The 26,018-nt window shown below is 47.1% G+C and overlaps 2 protein-coding genes and 1 pseudogene across 4 annotated transcripts; 2 read left to right on the forward strand and 1 right to left on the reverse strand.

Annotated features, from left to right (window-relative positions):
* The first annotated feature begins 1,444 nt into the window (after positions 1-1,444).
* On the forward strand, positions 1,445-8,374 carry LOC120671634 (twinkle homolog protein, chloroplastic/mitochondrial-like). 3 transcript variants are annotated; one of them, XM_039952026.1, is made up of 21 exons: positions 1,449-1,842; positions 2,409-2,539; positions 2,838-2,893; positions 3,010-3,067; positions 3,149-3,292; positions 3,449-3,532; positions 3,623-3,703; positions 3,781-3,846; positions 3,961-4,074; positions 4,203-4,250; positions 4,348-4,433; positions 4,535-4,595; positions 4,721-4,903; positions 6,164-6,295; positions 6,373-6,434; positions 6,561-6,644; positions 6,779-6,910; positions 7,034-7,130; positions 7,209-7,343; positions 7,454-7,521; positions 7,652-8,374. In XM_039952026.1, the coding sequence occupies exons 1-21, from the start codon at positions 1,572-1,574 to the stop codon at positions 7,821-7,823; spliced, it is 2,265 nt and encodes a 754-aa protein (XP_039807960.1). In that variant the 5' UTR covers positions 1,449-1,571; the 3' UTR covers positions 7,824-8,374. The 3 variants fall into 3 exon arrangements, 2 of the variants coding, with proteins under 2 accessions (XP_039807961.1, XP_039807960.1); XM_039952027.1 differs by lacking the exon at positions 6,561-6,644 and having other exon boundaries at positions 1,448-1,842; XR_005673735.1 differs by lacking the exons at positions 7,034-7,130; positions 7,209-7,343; positions 7,454-7,521; positions 7,652-8,374 and having other exon boundaries at positions 1,445-1,842; positions 6,556-6,644.
* Positions 8,375-9,681: 1,307 nt separating this feature from the next.
* LOC120671636 lies at positions 9,682-11,914 on the forward strand (annotated as a pseudogene).
* A 559-nt stretch (positions 11,915-12,473) lies between these two features.
* LOC120671635 (tubulin beta-1 chain) lies at positions 12,474-15,116 on the reverse strand. Its single transcript, XM_039952028.1, has 3 exons — positions 14,597-15,116; positions 14,050-14,319; positions 12,474-13,459 (listed from the first exon to the last, which is right to left on the reverse strand). Exons 1-3 carry the CDS (start codon positions 14,988-14,990, stop codon positions 12,786-12,788), a joined length of 1,338 nt encoding a protein of 445 aa, XP_039807962.1. The 5' UTR covers positions 14,991-15,116; the 3' UTR covers positions 12,474-12,785.
* Positions 15,117-26,018: the final 10,902 nt, after the last annotated feature.

Below are 26,018 nucleotides of genomic sequence, written 5' to 3' on the forward strand. Positions count from 1 at the left end.
GGCCGCGGCCGGCAGGGACTCCGGCCTCCTCCTCGCTGCGCGCCTGTGGGGCTCTCTGTTTGGGGGTCTGGCGCTTGCTCAAAACGATGAGCATTTGGAGAGAGAGACCAATCCTATTTCAGACTTGGCCACACAACTTGCTTAAGTTCCGGATTTTAGTTAATACTTCATCCGTCTCGTAAAGTGTGTTCGTTAAGTATTTAAATTTTATCCTACAAAATGTGTTCGTTAAGCATTTAAATTTTATCCTACAAAATATGTTCGGCTAGACTACAATAAATTTATCTAGTTAAAGCAATGCTAAGTACCAAAGAGTTATTATATGGAGAAAGGTACATAACCAGTTAAATACTTATGTATTCCCTCCATTCCTAAATAAGGCACTGTTTGACATAGCTTCAAAATCCAGCTTCAAAAATGACTCTAGCCGGAGCTCTACCAAACGGTTCAAGATGGAGCAGCTTCAGACAAGATGCCGCACCTGGAGCCCCTTTCGGCTTCCACTGGGGAGGTGGAGCCACATTTTCGTGGCTCCAAGTGGCTCCTCCCATTTGACAACCTCAATCCAACAGGTGAAGCTATTTTACCAAACGTTTTCCAAAACGGCTCCAGTTTCTTTAGAGAAGGCACTGCACCAGATGAGCCGGAGTCGGAGCAGTTTTTGGAGGAGCCGGAGCCTTGCCAAACAAGCTCTAAGTGCCAGGTCAGGAAACATATTTGTGAGGCAAACATAATTCCCAAGCGACACTTATTTTGGGGCAGAGGGAGTAGATGCTATTTATTTGTTTCCAATGCATGAACACTTATTAAGAATCCTAGGAACAAATAAATATTAGGGTTTTCAATCACAACTGCTGTAATTAATTAGGAGTAATAATGTCATTTCTCAATCCAGTCTCAATGGAGATTTCATGTAGAGTTTCATGATATTAAATTCTATACCACATCATCAATTTTGCTGATATGGCAAGGAGAGAGAATGAGAGAGTTTCATGAGATAAAAGAAGAGTTTTATTGCTATAAAACTCACCACATTTACCTAATTTCCAATTTTGATAATTATGCCATAAAATTATGCATTGAGGCTGGCCTCACTACTAGTAATGTGCTGAAATTTTCTAAACGAACACTCTTTGTGGGACGGATGAAGTAGTTTTCAGAAACTTTTTTTTCTCGCTACATTCAAAAACATCCTGCCTCGCACAGAAAAAAAACAACAAAAACATTCTCCATTGCATTTTTTCCTCTACACAAGCATGAACAAGCGTCCATCTTTTCAAATTATCCCACACCTCAGTTCCTACAATCTCTGGGGCCCACCTGTAAGGCACCCCCGGGAACAGGAACATCGCACGCGCGGCGGCCGGCCGATGTCCAAAACCCTAAACCCCTCCCACCCCATCCGAAAATCCTCGGCTCTGCTCCTCTCTTTTTTGCTTCGTCCCCAAGACCCCCACCCCAAACCCCTTCCGCCTTGCCCCCTCCTCTGCTCCCGCTCCACCCCATGCGCCCGCGCCCCCGCGCTTGACCAGCAAGCAAGGCCGCCAAGACCCTAGCCGCGGCCCCCCGTGATGCCCCCGCGGCCGTCCCTGCACTCGCTGCTCCTTATGGCCGCCTCCGCCTCCTCCTCCTCCTCCGCCGCCGCGGCCGGCGGGGACTCGGGCCTCCTCCTCGCTGCGCGCCGCCGCCTCCCCGCCGCGGCGGCCGCGGGGGGCCACCGCATCCGGCTGCTCCACTCCTTCCCGGGGGACCGCGTCCCCAGGCGGGCTGAGGTGGCCTGCTGCGTGCGGAGCGCCCCGGACGCGCGCCTCGCGGGACCCGTCACTGTGCGCTCCAGGAACGGTAAACGCGCTCCGCCTCTCTGGAACGCTCACTGCTCTGTGTTGGTGCTATTTTCTTAAGTACGGAATTTTGTTTTTGAAAGGAACTTAAGTACGGAGTGAACTTTGGACTGGGAGCTGAGCACCTGGGGAACGATGCTAATTTGCACGTCTGATATGTTCAACTAAACTAAATTAGCTGCCTATTGTTATATCTTCGACATCTAAATAGCTCCGAAGTGTTGTGTCCTTAATCCTTATGGTCCCTATAGAGCTCGCACTCGAAAAGTACTGCTGATAATGTGACTAGTCGGTATAAGAATTGTGGCAGAATAACTCAGCGCACCTTGTTTTCTTTTCGGATGTTATTAGAAATGTAAGTTAAATGGCGTTGGGTATATTAAGCTAATTGGTGGTACGCACTGACTATGCCACCAAATTTCAATGTTCCAGCAGTTTTGGTGCTAACATCGTCTACATAGGCTGCTCATACCTTTTGTCCGTTTAATTATTTTCCTGCTGGTTATAACAATTGGCTGCAGATGCATATTCGGTTTTAATTGACGTCATGTCTTTTTGACATAACAGTTCATTCGGCGAACAACTACGAGGCTGCTTCTGAGGGGAGACTTGGGCAGCTCGTTCAGATGTTGAAAAACGAGGGTATTAATCCCAAGCAGTGGAAGCTTGGAAATTTTCAGCGTACGATGTGCCCGAAGGTATGATGCATTTTTTTGCAACCTTATTGTGCTGCTTCCATTTGACTTTCCTTTCATGAACTATATGTAGCTTTAAAACCTAGCAATGTTATGATTTATGGTATAATGAAGGAGTATAAGAAATTGTTCCTCAAAAGCGACCATCGCTAAGTTGTACATTGAAATTGTTTTGATGCAAGATAAAATGTTAACCCACACGCAACATGGCTGTATAATTTCTTTTTAGCGATCCATTGTATTTGGACCTTGAGCTTTTTAGTGACAAATGATGATGTATGACTTTCCTTCTGTTCGCTAGTGCAATGGTGGATCTACTGAGGAGTTGAGCCTCAGTGTCTACATCCGAATGGATGGGTGAGTTGTCACATATCACATCTCAATATCTGATTGTGTTGGTCATAGTTGTTTCTTAAGTTATACACTTCAGGGGCTGCCTGTCTCCTGATGTCCATTGTATGTCATGTCTTCAGTATGAACGCATCATGGAATTGTTTTAGATCGAAATGTGGTTGGAGAGGTTTTATCCAGGTGCGTACACCAAACAAATGAAAAAAAAATGGAGTAAGAAATCACAATAATCTCTCTCTCTCTCTCTCATTTCCTCTGCAGCCTGATGGAGTTCCCAAGGTACCACAAGCAAAAACTGGCATAGAAAGTGAAACGGATCAAGAGGTTGAACCTAACAAGGCAGCAAATAAGGTTTACAGAAAAATCAGTGAAGTGGACCTCAACCTTGAGCCACTTTGTGATGAGGTAATTGGGAACTGCTACTTATATATGACCAGAATAGGTGTTTCATAAACCATGAAAATAAAACTAAAACCCAGAAGCTATTTTTCTTTTACTTTTGAGTTGATGTATACTAATGAAAACATTTGTACATTATCGTTCTACAAAATGCTTTGGCAGCTTGTAACATACTTTTCTGAGAGAAGGATATCCGCCGAAACACTTCGAAGGAATAAAGTAATGCAACGTCAATGGAAGAATAAGGTATAGCTCTACTGTTGCGGCAGTTCTACTTTGGACGCATCATCTGTTGCAATAGGATTATGATTTATAAGCATGCCATCTCATTTGCAGATATCCATTGCTTTCACCTATAGACGTGATGGTGTCGTTGTTGGCTGCAAATACAGGGAAGTGGATAAGAAATTTTCACAGGTTTGTGGTCCTCTTCCTCTTTTCAATGTATGAGTTTTGCTATATTATTACCAATATGCATTTTTCTTATGTGTCAGGAGGCAAACACGGAGAAAATTTTTTATGGTCTAGATGATATAAAGCGCGCACAAGATATTATCATTGTATGTTCATGACCTCCAATTGGATTTACAGTGACATTTTGCCCAGAAAAATTTATTCAACCCATTTGATTCCATGTTCATAATTTTGATTGCCTTTTTTGTTTGGCATTTTAGGTTGAGGGTGAAATTGATAAGCTGTCGATGGATGAAGCTGGCTACCGTAATTGCGTCAGCGTACCAGATGGTGCACCACCAAAAGTATCCATTAAAATCCCAGACAGAGACCAGGTTAGGAACTATTTTCTGGTATTGGTCAAAGTAAATCTCTATCGACAACCTATATTTGCTTATCTAGCAGTGTCAGACAGTAGTTTGATCTGTGATCTAACGTCTGCTTATGTTCTCTGTAAAGCTAGGATAAGAAGTATCAATATCTGTGGAACTGCAAAGACTATCTTGACTCGGTGGGAGTTTTCTTCAGAATTCAATCAGTTATAAACTTATTTTCTGAAATGCACAGGTATCACTTTACTGACTTTTTTTTCTGGCACATGGGAATAGGCATCTAGGATAATACTAGCAACTGATGCTGATCCTCCAGGCCAGGCTCTGGCTGAAGAACTTGCTCGTCGACTTGGTAAAGAAAGGTTTGTGCATCAGCAAGCATTAACCTTTGTGACAAATATGTACCAATGATTCTGCAACATTTTTTTCATTTTCTTTTTCCTATCTTATTTGATGCAATCAGATGTTGGAGAGTCAAATGGCCAAAGAAGAATGAGACAGATACTTGCAAAGATGCAAATGAGGTTTGTTAATTGTCATAGAACACATGGTCTCATTTGACGTATTCATGAATCAGTACCTGAAAATTTGTCAAAATTCCTTTTGTCACTATGTAATCATCCCTTGTAACACATCTTTTGATCTACAGGTACTGATGTTTTTAGGTCCACAAGCATTGAGAAAGGTTATAGAAGATGCGGAATTGTATCCTATAAGAGGCCTTTTCGCATTCAAAGATTTCTTCGCTGAGATTGATAATTACTATCTTGGAATCAGTGGGGATGAGCTCGGTATTCGTACTGGATGGAAATCTATGGATGACCTTTACAAGGTAACTTTTACACCCCGTTTGGATATAGGTATTGAAGCCCAGAATTCGGAATTGTTATTGGATGCATCCAATATCTGCTGTTTGGATGAACTAGGAATTGACATTGGAAACCTCCTCCAATACTGAGCGGTATTGGGCACACCGCTGCCCCTTCTCCCACGATTCCGACCCCTCACCCTCCGTATACGGCTGAATCACTCCCTCCCGCATCTCTTCGTCTCTTTGCCTACGACGTCCCACTCCTGCTCCCCTGTCGGCCCGCCCATCCACCGGTGTCGGTGGCGTGGGTGTGTCCCTGCGCCACTCCTTCGCTCCGCCCCTCCACCGGCCAGGCGGGCAGCGTTTCGCCGGCCACGCAGTGTGGTGCATCCCTGCATCGTCTAGCCCTCCACTAACGCAGGGCGCAGCGCTTCTCGCTGACTGCATGCCGCCCCGTCACTCCACCCCTATGGCGGGCTGGATAGCGCTTTGCTGGCCGCCGGCGCAAAGATGCGTCGCCTAGCCCCTCCATGCCTCTGCCGTGTCCCCACGTCACCTTGTGCCCTCCGCCTCTCTGCCGGCGCCCCTCTGCCTCCCTGTCGGTGGAGTCATGGGACGCCGAGGACTGGAAGGTTGGGAGGTGAGAGGGGCGACGGCGCCTTCTCTTCTCGTCGCCAACGTCGTCCTTATGGCCTGCTCTTTCAATTCCATGTTTTTTACGTCCAAACATGAATTGCATTGGACTGCTTATTAGGATTCCAAAATCCGATATCATGGTCATCCAAACAATAGAATTCAAATTATGCCCATTTCAATATCATGGCCAATTTTGTATTGAACCCAATTCAATGCCATGCCCTCCAATATGGACGTCCAAACAGAGCCTTAGTGGCATTCCATTGTTCCTTATTCTTGAAGTTGGGGGTTGGTTCTCAATCAGAAGTTTGCTTGCTTCTTTATTTTAAGATCACAATATTTTGTGAATTTCATCGCAGAAGGTCCTTTGCTCTGACTGAGATTGAATTTGGCAATCTGTTTGCTTTATTGACCCTATAGAAGTTGAAATGTTTATCCGGTTAAAATTCAACAAAGTCCCTCATCCTTTTCTTCGTGACTCGTGAGCCATAAGTATCACCTGAACAATATGACTTGCATTGCATGGTTAGTAAGCACAGAATATATGGCCTATAGTACCGTGGAGGATGTTGGGATTGTAATTGCAGTTTGTCATTCATCACCAGCAATTTGTCATGTTGTCCTATTTGTTCCCCCCCTTTTCAGGTTGTGCCTGGGGAGTTGACTATAGTAACAGGAGTACCAAATTCTGGTAAGAGTGAGTGGATAGATGCATTGTTGTGCAATATAAACAAAGAATGTGGGTGGAAATTTGTTCTGTGCTCAATGGAAAACAAGGCAAGCCATTTTTAATATTCAATGCCAGGTAAATAATCTGATTGGAAACTTTCAATAACGGAGCTTTTGGTGTTTAGGTCAGGGAGCATGCTAGGAAACTCTTAGAGAAGCGCATTAAGAAACCATTCTTTGATGCTAGGTAAGTTGTCTGCAGTTGTGTCCCCTATTTGAGTTTATCTCAGAGGATCATTCGAAGTTTCATTGTGCTTATTTGGTTAGGATCTATGTTGAGTTGGTCAAGCAATATTTGTTTTTGTTAGCGCAGGTATGGTGCGTCTGCAGAGCGAATGACTCCTGACGAATTTGAAATAGGAAAACAATGGTTGAATGAAACTTTTCATCTTATCCGGTATTTATCAAATTTGATTGCAGATGTGAAACTTTCTCGAGTTTCTCCTACTTTACTGGAATTTACCTTATCTCCAATCAGGTCTTTCCTGAATGATGATATGCATCTTCGTATTCATATGTTTCTTACTACAGGTGTGAAGATGATAGCCTTCCGTCTATTAATTGGGTTCTTGACCTTGCGAAAGCTGCAGTGCTAAGACATGGAGTGCGCGGTCTTGTGATTGATCCTTACAATGAACTTGACCATCAGCGCCCCTCAAACCAGTATGCATTTCATTGTTGCCTCTCTTAAAGCATGATGTCCATTAGATTTTCTGATCATTGTTATTCATGTGCGACATAGTATTTATATATGCTTGGCAAGTCACTAACTTATGTCATTAACAGAACGGAGACAGAGTATGTCAGCCAGATTCTTACCAAGATTAAGCGCTTTGCTCAGCACCATTCGTGTCATGTATGGTTTGTTGCCCATCCTAGACAGGTAATTAAATTGTACATAATCAGTTTTCAGTCTTGGTCGCAAAATGAGGTCTTATTTGGAGTTCATGTTCTCTGCTAGCTCCATAACTGGAATGGTGGCCCACCGAATATGTATGACATCAGTGGAAGCGCACATTTCATAAACAAATGTGACAATGGAATTGTCATCCACAGAAACAGGGATAAGAATGCAGGCCCTCTTGATGTTGTGCAGGTTACATTTGCTTATCCTTACTTCAATCTGATTCTGTATATTATCTTATTTCTGTTGAAATTTAATGATATGCCTAGCTCTCCGTTCTATCATCTGGACTGTTATTATAGGTTTGTGTGAGGAAGGTGCGGAACAAAGTGATTGGGCAAATAGGAGATGCTTTTTTGACATATGACCGGTGTGTCCTTTTTTAAAAAAATATTTAAGTTTCCTGAGCATGGATTTTCTTTACCTTTTGGTTTCTATACTTTACTAAATCTTCAACTAGGCTAAGCGAATCGCCAAATTTAACATTTGTTTTCCTACAGGGTTACTGGTGAATTCAAGGATGCTGGTAAAGCCACCATAGCAGCCGCAACGGCAGTACAAAAGCAAAAGAACAGCTATGTGAAGAGTATGAAGGACAATGTGGCAAATGAGATGCCATTTCCGCATGTTGAAACAGCTGACTCGGTTGATGGTCAAGACTGTCTCTTTTAGGTCAGCCTTCTGCTGAAGACTAACTGCCTGGCATGGTAGCACGCCATAATCCTTCATCCTGCGTTCATTCGGCGGCACAGAAGAAATAGACATGTTTTTGGTGTTTTTCTCTACTCACTGGTATCATTTGACGCAAGTGAGATTGCACCATTGTTTCTGGGGATGGCCTGTTGCAGCTATGTTCACTGTCCACTGTCCACCTCACACATAGGTAACTGATCTCTAGTTCTTTCGCGATAGATATGGCACTCCTGAATTGGGTTGGAAATCCTGCTTCCTGCTGCGGATGGGGTTGGAGGTTAACCTCCCTTGGATGGATACAAGACATTGGCGGGGTGGTGTATAGTAAGCTTCTATGTAATTAATTGCCACACCAGGCGCTAGCTCTATGAGCAGTTGGGTAGATTTTTAGCGGCTAGGGTCATCTTGTAGGGCTTTCCAAAAACTGTAGCAGATGGGAGGGCATCTGTTGATCTCTGTTCACACTTATATACACCTGACCAGGGAAACTATATTTAATGTGCCAGAATTGTGAAATCAGGTGTTGCTCTTGTTTCTTCGACCAGGCACATGGAAAGCAATCTATCAACCATGTGCTAAGCATTTTAAATCGGCCAGCTCCACTGTCAATCTGTTTCTGGAACTGCGCTGTGCCTGCTGTGCTGTGCAGCTGAAACCATGAATGAATGCTTCCAAAATCTCAGATCAATGGTTCCTTTTTGCCCTAGAGCTGTCTTTACTTCCAAAAAAAAACTGTTCAGAGCTGTCGGTGCTTGCCAACCAGCTGCTGGACATGAGGGCAAAAGCTAGGAGGCTGTGACTGGCAGTGGTTTGCCACTCACATAGGCACCACCTGGTCAATTGATTTGCTCTGTTCTTTTGTCCTAAATTATTAGTTATTTTGGTTTTTCTAGATACATTTGTTTTGCTATGTGTCTAGATATATATCATGTTTAGATACATAGCAAAATTGATATATTTTAAAAACAAAGTGACTAATAATTTAGGACAGAGGGAGTACCTAACTACCTTTAACCTACATCTGTTGCAGCTGTGTGGTGTGGCCAATCTGCACTTGTTCTTTGCCAAGCCAGACCACCTCCTTGCCTTGGCCAGCTTGTAAATCCTGCATAATTGCACACTATGTTGTGAACATATGACTTTGTCCTGTGCTGCATAGCTGTCCAGTCAAAGACCAAGCTGTCAGATTAACGTTCAGGCCCCCCAAAAAAGGGGAGAACAGCCTTGCATATGCCATCACAGCTGCTGCACAGCACAGGCCATCTCTGCTCTCTTTAGCCTTTGTAGCCACTAGTACAAAGCAAGCTAACAAGCCAGGCAGCTAGCCGTTGGCAGGTTGGGTGGTTAGCTTGCCGTGCACCGCAGCCCATGGGCCCCACGAGCCCAACGGACCGACCCAACGGCTCCCTACCTGCCTACCTGTCGCCACCCCATTGGCCGCCCCCGCCGTAGCCGTTGCGCCGTTGCCCCCTCACTATGGCCTTGTTTGGCAACGCTAGGATTCTAGCACGCACAAATCCCGAAAAAAAAATCTCGCATGCATGAAGCACTAAATGAAGTCTATTTGCAAAACTTTTTTAGGCATGGGTGTAACTTTTCGCGACGAATTTAATGACGGTAATTAATCGATAATTTGCTATAGTGGTGCTACAGTAACCATCCTCTAATCGCGCGGTCAAAGACCTCATTAGATTCTTCAGGGTCACTAGCGCAGGGGTTCTGAAGTTGGTTTTGTAAACTGGCTTTGTTTGACACCGTAATTAGCGGTCAAAATTTACTATTCATAGCGTGCACTAGCATGCCAAACAAGGCCTATATAGCCGTTTCTTCCCTCTGCTCTTCACTCCTTTCTCTCTCTCCGCCGCCGCCGCCGCCTTCATTGATTACTTGGGGATCTGCACACCTGCCTCCTGCCGAGTTCTTGTGTTCGGTGTTGTGTGAGCGCCATGGCCGTGGAGGCTGTGTCCGGGAACGGCGGCGAGGCTGTGGCGGTGGCGCCGGTGAAGGAGGTGAGCGCCAAGGTGGGAGGAGGCCAAGGAGGCGGCCACGGTCACCAAGAACGCGTCGTTCAGGGAGGAGAGCAACTTCCTGGATGACCTCAAGGAGAGCGAGCGGAAGGCGCTCGCCGAGCTCCGCGACAAGGTCGAAGCCGCCATCCTGGAGGGCAAGCTGTTCGATGACGGCAAGCCGGAGGTGAAGGAGAAGGGGGAGGCCAAGAAGAAGGCTGAGAAGGCGCCTGAGGAGAAGAAAGAGGAGGAAGGGAAGGAGCCCGAACCCGTGGAGAAGAAGGAGGAGGACGACGGCAAGAAGGAGGCCGAGGCCGAGGGCAAGGAAGAGGAGGAAGAAAGCAAGGAAGAGGCTGAGAAGGGGATGGAGCAGGAGGAAGGCAAGAAGGAGGAAGCTGGCGAGGCCGAGAAGGATGCTGCGGCGGCGGAGGAGAAAGCAGCGGAGACGGCGGCGGCCGTCGTCGTGGACAAGGACATCGCCCTGTGGGGCGTGCCGCTGCTCCCGAGCAAGGGCGACGAGGCCACCGACGTCGTGCTCCTCAAGTTCCTCCGCGCGCGTGACTTCAAGGCCGGCGCCGCATTCGAGATGCTCCGCCGCACCCTCCGCTGGCGCAGGGACTGGAGCGGCTTCAACCCCGCCGCCGATGCCGATCTCCCCGAGGAGCTCGCGGGCGCGTGCTACCTCGACGGCGCGGACCGCGAGGGCCACCCGGTGTGCTACAACGCGCTCGGGGTCTTCGCCGACGACGCCGTGTACAAGAAGGCGCTCGGCACCGAGGAAGGCAAGGCGCGGTTCCTCCGGTGGCGGGTGCGCGCCATGGAGCGCCACGTCGCGGAGCTGGACTTCAAGCCCGGCGGCGCCGCGTCGCTGCTGCAGGTGACCGACCTCAAGAACTCGCCGGGGCCGGCCAAGGACTTCCGCATCGCCGTCAAGCAGGTGCTCGACCTGTTCCAGGACAACTACCCCGAGCTCGTCGCAAGAAACGTGAGTACCATCACCAAAAGGGATTTCTTCTCAGAATTCTTGGCCGATGCGTGTGATTTACCTTTTTCTGTGTATGATTTAACCTGCAGATCTTGATCAACGTGCCGTTCTGGTACTACGCGTTCAGCACCCTGTTCAACCCGTTCCTGACGCAGCGGACCAAGAGCAAGTTCGTCATTGCTCGCCCGTCCAAGGTCACCGAGACCCTCCTCAAGTAAGAATCAGCAGAATTTGTGGAAATATCCTGTTGCCAGTCTTGCAAGAAGCAATATAGCTGTGTGTAATCTTGGACAAATTTTGACAAAAATTATTCGCCTTTCTGAAGGTACATTCCGATCGAGGCCATCCCGGTGAAGTACGGCGGCCTGAAACGCGACGACGACGCTGAATTCTCCGCCGATGACGGCGAAGTCACAGAGCTCACTGTCAAGGGAAGCTCCACCGAGACCATTGAGATTGAAGCTACTGAGGTACCGTAAGAAATTTCTTCAAACAATTCAGACCATGATGCAGAGATGTTCTGACACGAGTTGGTTTGGTTTTGATATCTCAGGCGGATGCCACCCTGACATGGTGCTGGGCTGGGAGGTGAACTACAAGGAGTTTGTGCCGGCCGACGAGGGCTCCTACACCATCATCGTCAGGAAGGGCAAGAAGATGGGGGCCGGCGAGGAGGCGGTCCGCAACTCGTTCCGCGCCGGCGAGCCTGGCAAGGTGGTGCTCACCGTCGAGAACACCTCGCACAAGAAGAAGAAGGTGCTGTTCGAAGAAGGTGCTGTTCAGGCACAAGGCCAAGAGCCCCTTCGCCAAGAAGTGCTGATGCTCGAGCGAAACCTGCAGCCGAATTCTTTGGAGGCCGCGTGAGATGTGCTGAGCTCCGCTCCTATGCTGAGGAGTGAATTGGTTGGTCGTGTGGATTCGATATTCAATTGTTCATTACATTCTTTATGGGCGTAAGAGAGAAAAGAGAGTACATTGTTTGTATTCATTCATGGTGATTATTTGAGGTTGGGTGTTGCGGCATGACATTCATGATTCCTGAGAATATAAAGAGCTGGTATCACAAAAAAAATCCATCACAGCCCGTCCTTCCGTTCTCTGCTTCAACCAAACTGTCTAAGGCGCTGTTTGGATACAAAGTATTTTTGGAGTATTGAATAAATACCACGGTTTTACAAAATACTTTGGTTTTTAAAAGCTCATGGGTGTTTGGATGCAACAAACTTTATGGTTTAAAAACCGTAGCACAATCAAAATTGTAGTCTTTTGGAGTTTTAAAAACTCCACCCTAGACCTCTTTTTTCTAAACAGTAGTTTTGCATGTCTTTGGCTTTTAAAACTACAGTTTCTTGATACTATAGTTTTGTAAAACCACATCCAAACAGAGCCTAGCTGTCGCCTTTTGTTAACTTCTAATGGCGACGGCACCAATTATCATTACATTCTTGCAACTCGGCACCAATTATCATTACATTCTTGCAACTCGTTACTCCGTTGTTCGATTTTGTCAGAATGGTAGAGAATGCCGTATTGCCATCAAATAGCATTTATTGGCAGAGAAATAAGTATATTCACCGTCCAAATGAGTAACGTGTGCAAGTAAATTGAAGATGGTTCAAAACTTAGAGAGTCTAAAGCTTGAACAAACTGCCAATGCACCACGGGATATATAACTGATGAATTCTACTACTGCATATAACACTTGTAGTGCAGCATAAGGATATAACAATAATCAGTTATGCTACTACCTCATAGTAATAACTAACAACAGCTTGAGCAACCAGAACACAAAGAAATGCAGTTTTGTCACAGCAACCTCGCATACATAAGCAATAACCACCCACCTATAACCTAACATCACCACAAGCACCTCAATCGACGTAATGGCTAACAGAAAGCATCAGCGATACAAGCGATGTCACATCTGGAGAAAGTACTCAGGAAGGTGGCTTAGGCAGCAACCTCTTCTTCCTCCTCCTCATACTCCTCTTCGTCCTCCGCCGTGGCATCCTGGTACTGCTGGTACTCAGCCACCAGATCGTTCATGTTGCTCTCAGCCTCGGTGAATTCCATCTCATCCATGCCCTCACCCGTGTACCAGTGCAAGAAGGCCTTCCTCCTGAACATGGCCGTGAACTGCTCACTCACGCGGCGGAACATCTCCTGGATGGATGTCGAGTTGCCGATGAATGTGGATGCCATCTTCAGGCCCTTGGGTGGGATGTCGCACACGCTAGACTTGACATTGTTGGGGATCCACTCCACAAAGTACGATGAGTTCTTGTTCTGCACGTTGAGCATCTGCTCGTCGACTTCCTTTGTGCTCATCTTCCCACGGAACATGGCGGATGCGGTGAGGTAGCGGCCGTGGCGAGGGTCAGCAGCACACATCATGTTCTTGGAGTCCCACATCTGCTGGGTCAGCTCGGGCACCGTGAGGGCACGGTACTGCTGTGAGCCTCTTGAAGTCAGTGGAGCGAATCCGACCATGAAGAAGTGGAGGCGTGGGAAGGGGATCAGGTTGACTGCAAGCTTCCGGAGATCAGAATTCAGCTGACCAGGGAAGCGCAGGCAGCATGTGACACCACTCATGGTTGCGGAGATAAGGTGGTTGAGATCACCAACTGCACAACAAAGACAAGGTTAAATGAAATGCCAACTAGATCAGCAAAACACATGCATGTACAAAAACAAGAAGCAGATTATGACAGTGGCATGCAATTTTTGGCTTATAAGATTGACAATATCAACTAAAAGACCATTAAACATGAAGTAAAAAATCAACCCCTCCAAATAGTACATGCAGAGATACTATTCAAGATAAACAGCTTAGTAATTGGGTGTTAACATGTATATAACAAGTAGAATACAAAGGGGAAAAAATGTGGACTGGAAATAAACAAGATAAGCAGGTTTACAAGCACAATTAACAAGTATTCTACATATGCTGCCTTCCAGGCAAAAAAAAAAAAGAGTACAGAGTAAAATTGTAACACTCCTGTGAGTCACTGCCCATACAATAATTAATAACAGGATATCAGCACAAGGCATGAAAGACGTCATTGCATCAGCAATTTGCAGAATATGCAAGCAAAATTTTCTACTGTGAACATGCCACCTAAGGATCAACAACATAAGCAGATAGGACAGAAATGCAAAATGGAACTTCTAAACATTTTGAACAACATAAAGCTGAAGAGCATTTAACACTCACAGGTTGGTGTTGCAAGCTTCAGGGTGCGGAAGCAGATGTCATAGAGAGCCTCATTGTCGAGCACCATGCACTCATCCGCGTTCTCAACAAGCTGGTGCACGGAGAGAGTGGCGTTGTAGGGCTCCACCACAGTATCAGACACTTTAGGCGATGGGAAGACAGAGAACGTCAGCATCATCCGGTCCGGGTACTCCTCCCTGATCTTGGAGATGAGCAGGGTGCCCATTCCTGAGCCAGTGCCTCCACCCAGCGAGTGGCAGACCTGGAACCCTGCAGTAAGGAGGAAATGCTAGTTAAATACTAAAAGCCTGGTAACAATAATCGAACCACCACTCAAGGACTACAAGTATCCTACAAAAATGGCCAGGAATTAACCGCTCAATTCCTCGAAAATCTCATGAACCGCTTAGATCTAGGCCCTAAAGTTCAGATCTACTAGCTCGGAACATGCGCAGTGTCGCATAAACCCTAGATCCAGAAGGCACGCGGCTCCACAAACCGAAAGGAAAAGGGGGGAAACATCAGATCCGGTGGGATATACACGTACCTTGGAGGCAGTCGCAGTTCTCGGCCTCCTTGCGGACGACGTCGAGCACCGAGTCGATGAGCTCCGCGCCCTCGGTGTAGTGGCCCTTGGCCCAGTTGTTCCCGGCGCCGGACTGGCCGAAGACGAAGTTGTCGGGGCGGAAGATCTGGCCGTAGGGCCCCGAGCGCACCGAGTCCATGGTGCCAGGCTCGAGGTCCATGAGCACGGCGCGCGGGACGAACCGGCCGCCGCTGGCCTCGTTGTAGTAGACGTTGATGCGCTCGAGCTGGAGGTCGGAGTCGCCCGCGTACTTGCCGGTGTGGTCGATGCCGTGCTCGTCGCAGATCACCTCCCAGAACTTGGCCCCGATCTGGTTGCCACACTGGCCGCCCTGGATGTGCAGGATCTCCCTCATGGCGGCGGATCGGGGGGCGGGGCGGCGGGAGGGGGGCTAGGGTTCCGGCGAGGCGGTGGGGTTTGGGAGGTTTGGGGGAGGCGGAGTGAGCGTGAAGGGGGGAGGAGAGGGATGGGAAGGGACTTTTATTGGAGGGGCCACTGTGCGATGGGCCAATTTGAAATCGCTCCTTCTTGGGTGGTGCTTTTGCCGTTACGTCCCTGAAGAATGCAGTAATTCCCCATCGAAACTGAAATGCGGTGGCGCCCATTTTCAATAGATATTTACCCCCATCCAAATACATCGAGGAAAAAAATCTTTTGAAATACGATTGTTTTTCTTCCGGATTTCAAACGGGACCGGAATAAATAAAGTCTCCAGCGATGCGATCGTCATTATGGATGGTGACCGTTATGTATTTTCTTTACTATTTTGCCCTCATGGCCTGCGAAACGGATTGGGGCCGCGCACGTGGCCCGGGGGCGCGCTGGACGCGGCACGCGTATCGCCGTCGCCGCCGAAGCTCGGCCGGGCCGGCGTCCGGTGAGCTGTCGCCGTCGCCGAGATCTTTGCGACCGCAAGTTAGGTATATACCTGGATTGGATTCCAAGCAACGCTACCAACCATCAGCGATCAAAGATCAACCGTACTTGATCGAGCAGTCACTGTAGCCGCGCCTCGCTGCTCTGGGTTTGTGGCCTGGTGTGGTGACAGATTGGACTGGCTGGTGACGAATTGAAGGTTCACCGGCATTGAAGTGGCTCCTCAACATCGATGGAACGGGCCGAAAAAAAAAAAGTCGAAAAGAAACGCGCTGGTCCTGTAACTCGGCGGTTTCGATAGATCGCCAGTTGATGGCAGGCAATTGGCTGGCCAATTCATCTCGCAATTCAATTCAACTCTCAGTTTCGTTTCTCCAGACGCATCCCACCGTGTGTAATCGTGTGTGTATATATAGCACGGCTCGATCAGTCGCAATGCACTGATCCGTGGAAGGTGGAAGCTAGCTAGCGGCGACAGCAAATTCGTCTCGTCGATCCATCTCGACCAGTTGCTCGTCGGCGCCGAGCTCGACCGTACCGTACCGGAGGCCCGGAGCTAACTAATGGCCCGCGGGGTTATTGCCGCCGCGCTGCTGCTCTACGCGGCCGTCGCGGTGGCTCACGGCGCCCGCGTCCTCGAGCACCAGCAGCCAGCTGACGACGCCGGGTTCGGCGAGGGCCCTGCCCCCCAGCTGGCGCTGGAAGCAGAGTCGCCGTCGGGGCTCGTCCCGCCGCCTGCGGTTCCCGGCGGCGACCGGGTGCGGGAGGGAGGCAGCAGCGCGATCGCCGACATCCTGTGGTTCGTGCTCCGGTGGGCGAACGAGGCCGCCGGCGCCGGCGACAGGCGGAAGGACTACTGAACTTGGTCAACGAGTAGATATAAGCGACTGATGGTGTGGCGACGGGACCTAATAAACGCTCGCGTTTCTCGTCTTGACCCTTTCTGATTTACTTCTGAGGTCTGATGGTTAAAAAGCTTGTTAGTTTTCAGATCCAGTCCATTTCCTTTTTGTGCTTATAAACTTACAAAATTGAGAACTCTCTTCTCAACTTTCGTTATGCGGTTATATATTAATCTAAGCACGTTTTAAGTTCGCGTTACAGCTTTATTTTTACAGTGCGGTGTGCCGTCAACAGTGAATCGCCTCTGGCGTCCGTTGACAGTCAAGATCACGCGGTGTCCCTGCAGGGAAAAAAAAATCGGTGAGGACCATCCCCACAAATGTAATAACTAAGACCTCCTTCAATGCCGGCGACGTCGCTAGCTAAATCAATTTTTAAATTAGTGAACAGTGCAAAATATCTTTCGCTAGCGCTGTAGTTCTCACTTGCGATAAGAACAAGTATTATAGATGGCGTATAGCAGGCTATATAGATGTCGTATAGCAGGTTGAGAGTGTACGTGAGGATGAGAGAGAAGGTGACGGGCGTCTCACCATCTGCCCGTAGCAACCGGCGGAGAGCCGCTGCCTCTACTCCTATTGGCTCAGCAATTCGGACCCGCCACTCCTATTGGGTGAGCAACTCGAGCCCGCCACCATCATAGCGGGCGTCTCAGCCGGCGGTCGAGGTTCCCATTAGCCATGCTCTAACGCTCTCCTCCTCACAGCTCACGCGCATGCGACCTGAGGCTCTGCTGCTGTTGTGCCACCCAACGACGTCGCCCTTGCTGGCTCCAACCACTGAAGGAGGCTTAAGCCGAGCAACCAAGCGTCGCCTCGGAGCTGCGAGACGCAAGGCGCGAGCGACAGAGCCGGAGTTGCCACGAGCGTGCGATGGAGCTGTTAGAAATCTAGGCAATTTTCGGTATATTTTAATTCCAAAATTAAATGTATAAACTAGCAATATTTCTATGACTTTAAGGAGTAAAATAAAACATGTGAACATGTTTATACTTATCACACATATAAGCATAAACAATATAAATAACCAAAGTTTCAGGGAGTACCCTAAAGCGGGGCCGTTGCCGGAGGCATTGGCTGCGCTGTTACCAACTGGAGTAGACATCTACTCGGTTGGCCTCAGTCGAAGTAGTCGAACTAAATCGGTGCAGGAAGAAGTTTGCAGTGCAGTCCCACGAACGGTCACCAAGATGTAGTCGACGTAGTCGTTCGGCCACCAGAATGTAGTCGACGTAGTCGTTCGGCTCGTCCACCAGGAAGTAGTCGTACAATCGGGCAAAGCCTTAGTATTTTTGAGCAGTCACGCTAAAGCGTTACCCAAAAACCTAATTGCCCGCCTATCCCGTGCAGGATCTCAAGGCGAGCAAGGTTTCGGAGGCCTGCTCACGCTAATTCTGTGCGCGCAGAAATTAGCGTTGGGGAACTCAGTTGTTGCAACTGGAGAGGGAGAAGAGAGGAGCCGAGTTGCCTCAGTGCTCTGGTGCAGGATGGATGAGGGGAATGGCACTCCTTATATAGTGACTCAGGTGCTCAGGATCGTTGAACCTGGACACCATCAGAGTCATTTAGGTGATGTGGTTATGGCCATTAATTACAGATTTAATTACACGTTTAATCGCACGATTAATTGCTGTCAACGGCAAAATAGCCATCACATCGCACCGCGCCGCGCCGCGCCGCGCCGCGCCGCACCGCCCGGCCGGCCGGCCGCGCCGCGCCGCGCCGCGCCTCGCCTCGGCCTCGGCCACGGCCACGGCCACGGCCACGGCCCGGCCCGGCGCGGCGAGGCGAGCGAGCGCGCGCGCGTGTGGTTCACCGTCCTCCTCTTACCGGCTTCACAAGTGGTGTACAAGAAGTCCACCTTTTAAGTCGGTTGAGATCCTCCTCAATTCCCGGTACGGAATTAAACATTAATTCCCTAGTATTAATAGTGGGCTTTAAATTCTTTTAATGCTTTAGAATAAATGGGCCAAGCCCATTACTCCAACAATCCCTACCAAGAAATTTAAGCCACACTAGAAATACCCTCATTCTCTCATTGATATACCAGTATTCGACAGAGACTGTTAAGTTGAACTTCCATCTAGGACAAAGGCTACACTTATTCACAACTGTGCAATGGACTATGCCTTGAATTGCCAGTTTTGTGCAAACAAGTTTGACCAGAGCCCTACACTGGTACTAGGCTGCAAAAGCATCCCCGCGGTTTGGAGCTTATAAGTCATACTCTAGGCCCTTCATGAGTTTCTAGAGAATACCCAATTCTCATAGACCATGACCAGTGGTCAAACTCATATAGGTGTGTTTCTTTCAGATGTTCTGTAGGACAACATCTTTGTTTCAAGAAAACAACTCATTTGTTTAAAAGAAACCACCTGGCACACATTAAGGTATAGACCAACCTGCCATACAGATTAGAAGAGAAATGCACCTTATACACGGAATGAGCCCTTTTCACAAAGGTTCTCTTCTCACAGTCAGACTTTAGTTTGTTTCACCATCCTAATTCACGGGATCTCCGATCACATAGGACAGGTTTCCACTATAGAATGACTCACGTGGGTCTCAAGCCCAATTCCATAGATGCATTGTCTATCACATTTCGTGAAAGACCCTTTGTAAACTGATCTGCCAGATTTTTAGCCGTCTGAACATAGTCCAGGGCTATAACTCCGGAGTTTCTCAATTTTCTAACAGATTTCAACCGCCTTTTCACATGTCTAGATGACTTCATGTTATCCTTTGAACTATTCACCTTGACAATTACCGTTTGATTGTCACAGTTCTTTAGGATTGCCGGTAACGGTTTTTCAACTATCGGCAAGTCCATAAGGAGCTCACGAAGCCACTCAGCCTCAACAGTGGCGGTATCTAATGCTGTGAGTTCTGCTTTCATAGTTGACCTCGTTAAGATGGTCTGCTTGCAAGACTTCCAGGAAACAGCTCCACCACCAAGTGTAAACACATATCCACTTGTAGCCTTTATCTCATCAGCATCAGAAATCCAATTTGAATCACTATACCCTTCTAGTACCCTTGGGTACCCGGTGTAGTGAATTCCATAGTTCATTGTCCCCTTCAGATAGCGCATTACTCTTTCAAGACCCTTCCAATGATCATCTCCCGGGTTTGAAACAAACCGGCTCAGTTTGCTTACAGCAAACGAGATGTCAGGTCTTGTAGCGCTCGCTAAATACATTAATGAACCAATGATCTGAGAATATCTCAGCTGATCTCGCATTATCCTTTTGTTCTTTCTAAGAATTAAACTGGCATCATATGGTGTTGAGACAGGTTTATAGTCGCTATAACCAAAGCGACTTAACACCTTCTCCACATAGTGAGACTGTGTAAGAATCACCCCACCATTGATCTCTTTTACCAGCTTTATATTAAGGATAACATCAGCTTCTCCCAGATCCTTCATCTCAAAATTTTGAGATAAAAACTCTTTGACTTCCTTAATCACATTAAGGCTAGTGCCAAAGATCAGTATGTCATCCACATACAAGCACAAAATCACTCCTTCAGCCCCACCATAGCGATAGTACACACATCTGTCAGCTTCGTTCACAACAAAGCCGGCAGAGGTCAAAGTTCTATCAAACTTTTCATGCCACTGCTTAGGCGCTTGCTTGAGACCATATAAAGATTTTAACAACTTACAAACCATTCCTTCTTGACCCTTTGATACAAACCCATCCGGCTGATCCATATAGATCTCCTCTTCTAACTCTCCATTGAGGAAAGCCGTCTTAACGTCCATCTGATGAACGAGAAGACCATAAGAGGCTGCCAAGGAAAGTAACACTCGAATTGTGGTCAATCGGGCAACTGGTGAATAAGTGTCAAAGAAATCTTCTCCTTCTTTTTGTGTATAACCCTTGGCCACAAGCCTAGCCTTGTACTTTTCAATAGTACCATCTGGCCTAAGCTTTTTCTTGAACACCCACTTGCATCCAACCGGTTTACATCCATAAGGACGTTCAACGACCTCCCAGGTTCCATTAGACATAATAGAATCCATCTCACTCCTTACTGCTTCCTTCCAATAGTCAGCATCAGGAGATGAATATGCCTCTTCAATGGTTCTGGGTGTATCATCTATGAGGTATACAATGAAATCATCACCAAAAGACTTCACAGTCCTTTGTCTCTTGCTCTTTCTCGGAGCATCATTGTTATCCTCCTCAGGATTTTCTACAAGTGTATGTTCATTGTGTTCTATCGGCTCAGCAGAGCCATCATCCTTGATGAACTCTTGCCTAGATGAACTTGTTTCATCTCTCATGGGAAAAATGTTTTCAAAAAATGTAGCATCTCTGGACTCCATTATAGTACCAACATGCATGTCAGGTACACCAGATTTCACTATTAAAAATCTATATCCAACGCTGTGAATAGCATAACCTAGAAAGATACAATCCACAGTTTTAGCTCCAAGCTTACGTTTTTTGGTTATTGGCACACTCACTTTTGCCAAACAACCCCATGTACGTAAGTATGACAGTGTTGGCCTTTTCTTCTCCCATTCCTCGAAAGGAGTTATCTCTTTATTCTTTGTAGGAACACGGTTTAGGACATGACATGCAATCAATATAGCCTCACCCCACCATTCCTTGGAAAGTCCCGCTGTATCTAACATGGCGTTAACCAAATCCGTTAGAGTGCGGTTCTTTCTTTCGGCAACCCCATTTGACTGAGGTGAATAGGGAGGCGTCCTCTCATGAATAATACCATGTTCCTCGCAGAATAAAGTAAATAAATTTGAGAAATACTCGCCACCACGATCTGACCTAACTCTTTTGATCTTTCTCTCAAGTTGGTTTTCTACTTCAGCTTTATAGATTTTAAAGTAGTGTAAAGCTTCATCTTTTGACTTCAACAAATAGATGTAACAAAATCTAGTACTATCATCAATCAAAGTCATGAAATATTTTTTACCACCTTTTGTCAACACTCCATTCATTTCGCACAAATCGGAATGAATTAATTCTAAGGGTGCCAAGCTCCTTGCCTCCGCGGTCTTATGAGGCTTACGAGTTTGTTTTGATTCAACACATACATGACACTTAGAATTTTTGATAAAAGTGAACTTTGGAATTAAGCTCAAATTAGCTAAGCGCATCATACAACCAAAATTAACGTGACAAAGCCTCGAATGCCAAACATTTGTTTCATCAACGTTAATAACATTGTATGCAATTTTATTACAAACATCTGACAAAGAAAGACGGAACAAACCTCCGCTTTCATAACCTTTTCCAACAAAAGTACCAAACTTAGACAAGATACATTTATTGGACTCAAAGACTAATTTGAAACCATCTCTACACAGTAGAGAGCCGCTGACTAAATTCTTCTTGATGGTGGGGACATGCTGCACGTTCTTCAGCTGCACGGTCTTCCCCGAAGTAAACTTCAGATTTACCGTACCAACACCAAGAACACGCGCATGTGATCCGTTCCCCATCAGCAAGGAGGAAGTCCCGCCGGTCTGGTAAGAAGAGAACAAAGAAGCATCAGCACAAACATGAATATTAGCACCAGTGTCAACCCACCACTCGGGTGAACCAAAGACTGAAAGAACAGTAGATAATAAATTACCGTACCCCGAAGTTCCTCCAGGCTCGCTAATAACCATGTTGGCGGAGTCGTTGCCTTTGCGGTTCGGACACTTTGCAGCAAAGTGATCCGTACTAGCACACACATAGCAGGCTCCCGTCTTCTTCTTCTTCTTAAAAGTGGTTGTCTTCTTAGTCTTTGGTTGGTTCTGCGGTGGCTTTTTCTTGTTCTTATGGGAGTTGTTCTTCTGAACAAGATTGGCACTTGAAGCACCAACAACTCCTTTCCCACGTATGTCCTTTGCTCTCGCCTTCTCCTCAACATCAAGAGTCCCTATGAGTCCATCTATTGTGAACTCCTGTCTCTTATGTTTTAGAGAAGTAGCAAAGTCCCTCTAAGAAGGTGGCAGCTTAGAGATTATACCTCCAGCCACAAACTTATTGGGTAACACACATGGGGACTCTTTGCTGCAATTTTTGAGATCTTTTGCCAGAGTATGTATTTCATGAGCCTGTTCCACTACAGAACGGTCTTCGACCATCCTGTACTCAAGGAACTGCTCCATGATATACAACTCACTTCCGGCGTCAGATACTCCATATTGAGCCTCAAGAGCATCCCACAAAGCTTTGCCAGTTGGCAGCCGGATATAAGAATCCACCAGGTTATCGCCGAGAACACTAATGATCAAGCCTCGAAAGAGGATATCAGCCTCATTGAACGCACTCCCTTCCTCTGGAGAGAATTGTTCAGGCTTACCCTCTTTCACATGTATCACTCTCGATAGTGTTAACCACAGTATAAGCCGCTCTTGCCAACGTTTGTAATTTGAACCATCAAAAGGTGATGGTTTGATTGATGCAGCAAAGCTAGATACCGAAAGCCTATTAATACAGTCAGGTTTTTGGATTGTTAGAAATCTAGGCAATTTTCGATATATTTTAATTCCAAAATTAAATGTATAAACTAGCAATATTTCTATGACTTTAAGGAGTAAAATAAAATATGTGAACATGTTTATACTTATCACACATATAAGCATAAACAATATAAATAACCAAAGTTTCAGGGAGTACCCTAAAGCGGGGCCGTTGCCGGAGGCATTGGCTGCGCTGTTACCAACTGGAGTAGACATCTACTCGGTTGGCCTCAGTCGAAGTAGTCGAACTAAATCGGTGCAGGAAGAAGTTCGCAGTGCAGTCCCACGAACGGTCACCAAGATGTAGTCGACGTAGTCGTTCGGCCACCAGAATGTAGTCGACGTAGTCGTTCGGCTCGTCCACCAGGAAGTAGTCGTACAATCGGGCAAAGCCTTAGTATTTTTGAGCAGTCACGCTAAAGCGTTACCCAAAAACCTGATTGCCCGCCTATCCCGTGCAGGATCTCAAGGCGAGCAAGGTTTCGGAGGCCTGCTCACGCTAATTCTGTGCGCGCAGAAATTAGCGTTGGGGAACTCAGTTGTTGCAACTGGAGAGGGAGAAGAGAGGAGCCGAGTTGCCTCAGTGCTCTGGTGCAGGATGGATGAGGGGAATGTCACTCCTTATATAGTGACTCAGGTGCTCAGGATCGTTGAACCTGGACACCATCAGAGTCATTTAGGTGATGCGGTTATGGCCATTAATTACAGATTTAATTGCACGTTTAATCGCATCGCGCCGCGCCTCGGCCTCGGCCTCGTTGAACCTGGACACCATCAGAGTCATTTAGGTGATGCGGTTATGGCCATTAATTACAGATTTAATTGCACGTTTAATCGCATCGCGCCGCGCCTCGGCCTCGGCGCGGCGCGGCGCGGCGAGCGAGCGCGCGCGTGTGGTTCACCGTCCTCCTCTTACCGGCTTCACAAGTGGTGTACAAGAAGTCCACCTTTTAAGTCGGTTGAGATCCTCCTCAATTCCCGGTACGGAATTAAACATTGATTCCCTAGCATTAATAGTGGGCTTTAAATTCTTTTAATGCTTTAGAATAAATGAGCCAAGCCCATTACTCCAACAGGAGCGTGCAATGTCGGCGATTAGTCCTCAACGAAATTTTTTTCCCCGCCCCCGCAACCGTGCGAGACTGCGAGAGGGATTAGTGTGCCCAGAGAGCGTTCGATCTGCTGCTTTGGTTTCTTTTTCGCCTGGTCGTGCGCCAAGTTCACATACCAGATCATCCACTCAGAGTGCACCAAGTTTTAGACTAGACACATGGACGACAGAAGCAGTTGTTGTTTGGCCAGCCACGATTTTATTCTCAAATTTGATTCCCACATCAGTCTCAATATACACGTGTATATAAATCTCCTTTTGACGCCGTGCTGTGCTCCAGCTACATTCTAGATCTCATGGCCACTCTCCACCCAGCGCTCGGTTCTTCCGATGCCCGGCCGGCGTCTTCAGGGCAGTATCGCGGGCCGAGCACGCCGTGCGCCGGTGAGGAACCCGCTCGCGGAGGCGGCCGCGGCTGCTGGCTCGGCGCGGCCGCATCGGGGAAGGCGTCAGCGACATCGATGGCCCCGGCGTCCGGGCTTGACGGGGCGGGGCTCTCGGACACCAGGAACGCCGGCCACCCGATCCTACCACCAGAAAGCTCCTCCGTGGAATGGGATGCGTGGGCCGGCTCTGGGAACGCCGCCGCCATCAGGATGGCGACGAGGACGGCGGCCGTGGCTGCGGCGCTCCTCCCGACACGGGCCATGGGATTTCAGGAATGCGTGGCTCCGCGAATCGATGCAGCTGCGGACGAACCTGGAGGAACTAGCGGCGAACAATTCCTTTGACAAAACCTCGATATTTATAGGAGGAAATTATTAATGAACGCTTGTTTGCGTTAATGGCGTCATTATGATGCTCAGGTTTTTTTTCCTCTCATTTGGGCACAGCTGTAGTATCTGTTCGTACACACGCACCCACTCCACACACACGCACACCACACTCACTACTCGTGTACAACCAGGCCTACAACTACACACAAACTTAAGACCGTGTCCTTCTTGAGATCACCGGAATCCATGACTCCGTAGGCGATGGACGCATCGCATTTCCTTTGTGGCTCCACACGTGAGAGCCAACCGCCTGGAATCACGTTTGAGTGAGTTAACTGACATAAGGGGTTACTGCCATTTGTCAAGCTAGTGGGCTGAAATGGTGGATGGCCCAATACATAAAACAGACGCCGAAGAGATAATTAACATCTGACTACGCGGGTCGAAAGAATGTTAGGCCGTGGTACCCCGAAGGCCTGAACAATAATAAGCCTGGCCCAGCACTGTGTTGACACGAAGTAAGATGGACTGATGGAGTTTCAAAACAAATGCAGTACTTGGAACCAACCAACAATCCAACATCGAACTAAAAAAAAGGAATATCCTCCTCTTTATCGTCTTATAATTTGATTATCTGCTAGGGCAAATAAATTGGTGTCATCTTAAAGACTCTTCAATTGACATATATCTATTTTTAAAAACCAATTACCATATATTTTGATGATTTAACAATACATAATGGATTGTAAATTTTGTTGCCACGCAGTTAGGACACATCCCTTAATTTGTGGATTTAAAAAGTATTACGATTTTTGTACCAACAACAACACGTACTGACGTACAATGGTATCAACATAAATTTTTATTAGGTCATGAAGTGGTTGCTTCACAGAACAAACTTCAGGTGTTAGGTCTTAGGTGCCATGGAACTCTTGTATTTTTCATACCTCATATATTCGCCATCCTAATAGCAGAACTGTAGAAACATTAGCATATATAACTTTGAGTCACCAAATTTTAGCTGTTAGAGAGCTCTAAATCACCACAGTGGGATCCAGTGTTTTCTTTCTTGAATGAAGCTTAAACTGAAAGTTGCTATGTCGCCGGATGGTTAATTATGTCTGTCCGTAGCCTGTATATCAGGGTTTAGTTACAAAATTCACGCAGCGGAAAAGTTAGTGTCTGTCAGTTTGTGTTACATCAGGCTTTTTCTGTCTTGGGTAAATTTCGAACCTGTAAAAAGACGTGCGTACATAGGTGCGCATGTGGTGTAATGTATGTTTGAGTGTTTTTT

This window comes from Panicum virgatum, chromosome 4N (genome assembly GCF_016808335.1).
Source record: "Panicum virgatum strain AP13 chromosome 4N, P.virgatum_v5, whole genome shotgun sequence".
Lineage (NCBI taxonomy): Eukaryota > Viridiplantae > Streptophyta > Magnoliopsida > Poales > Poaceae > Panicum > Panicum virgatum.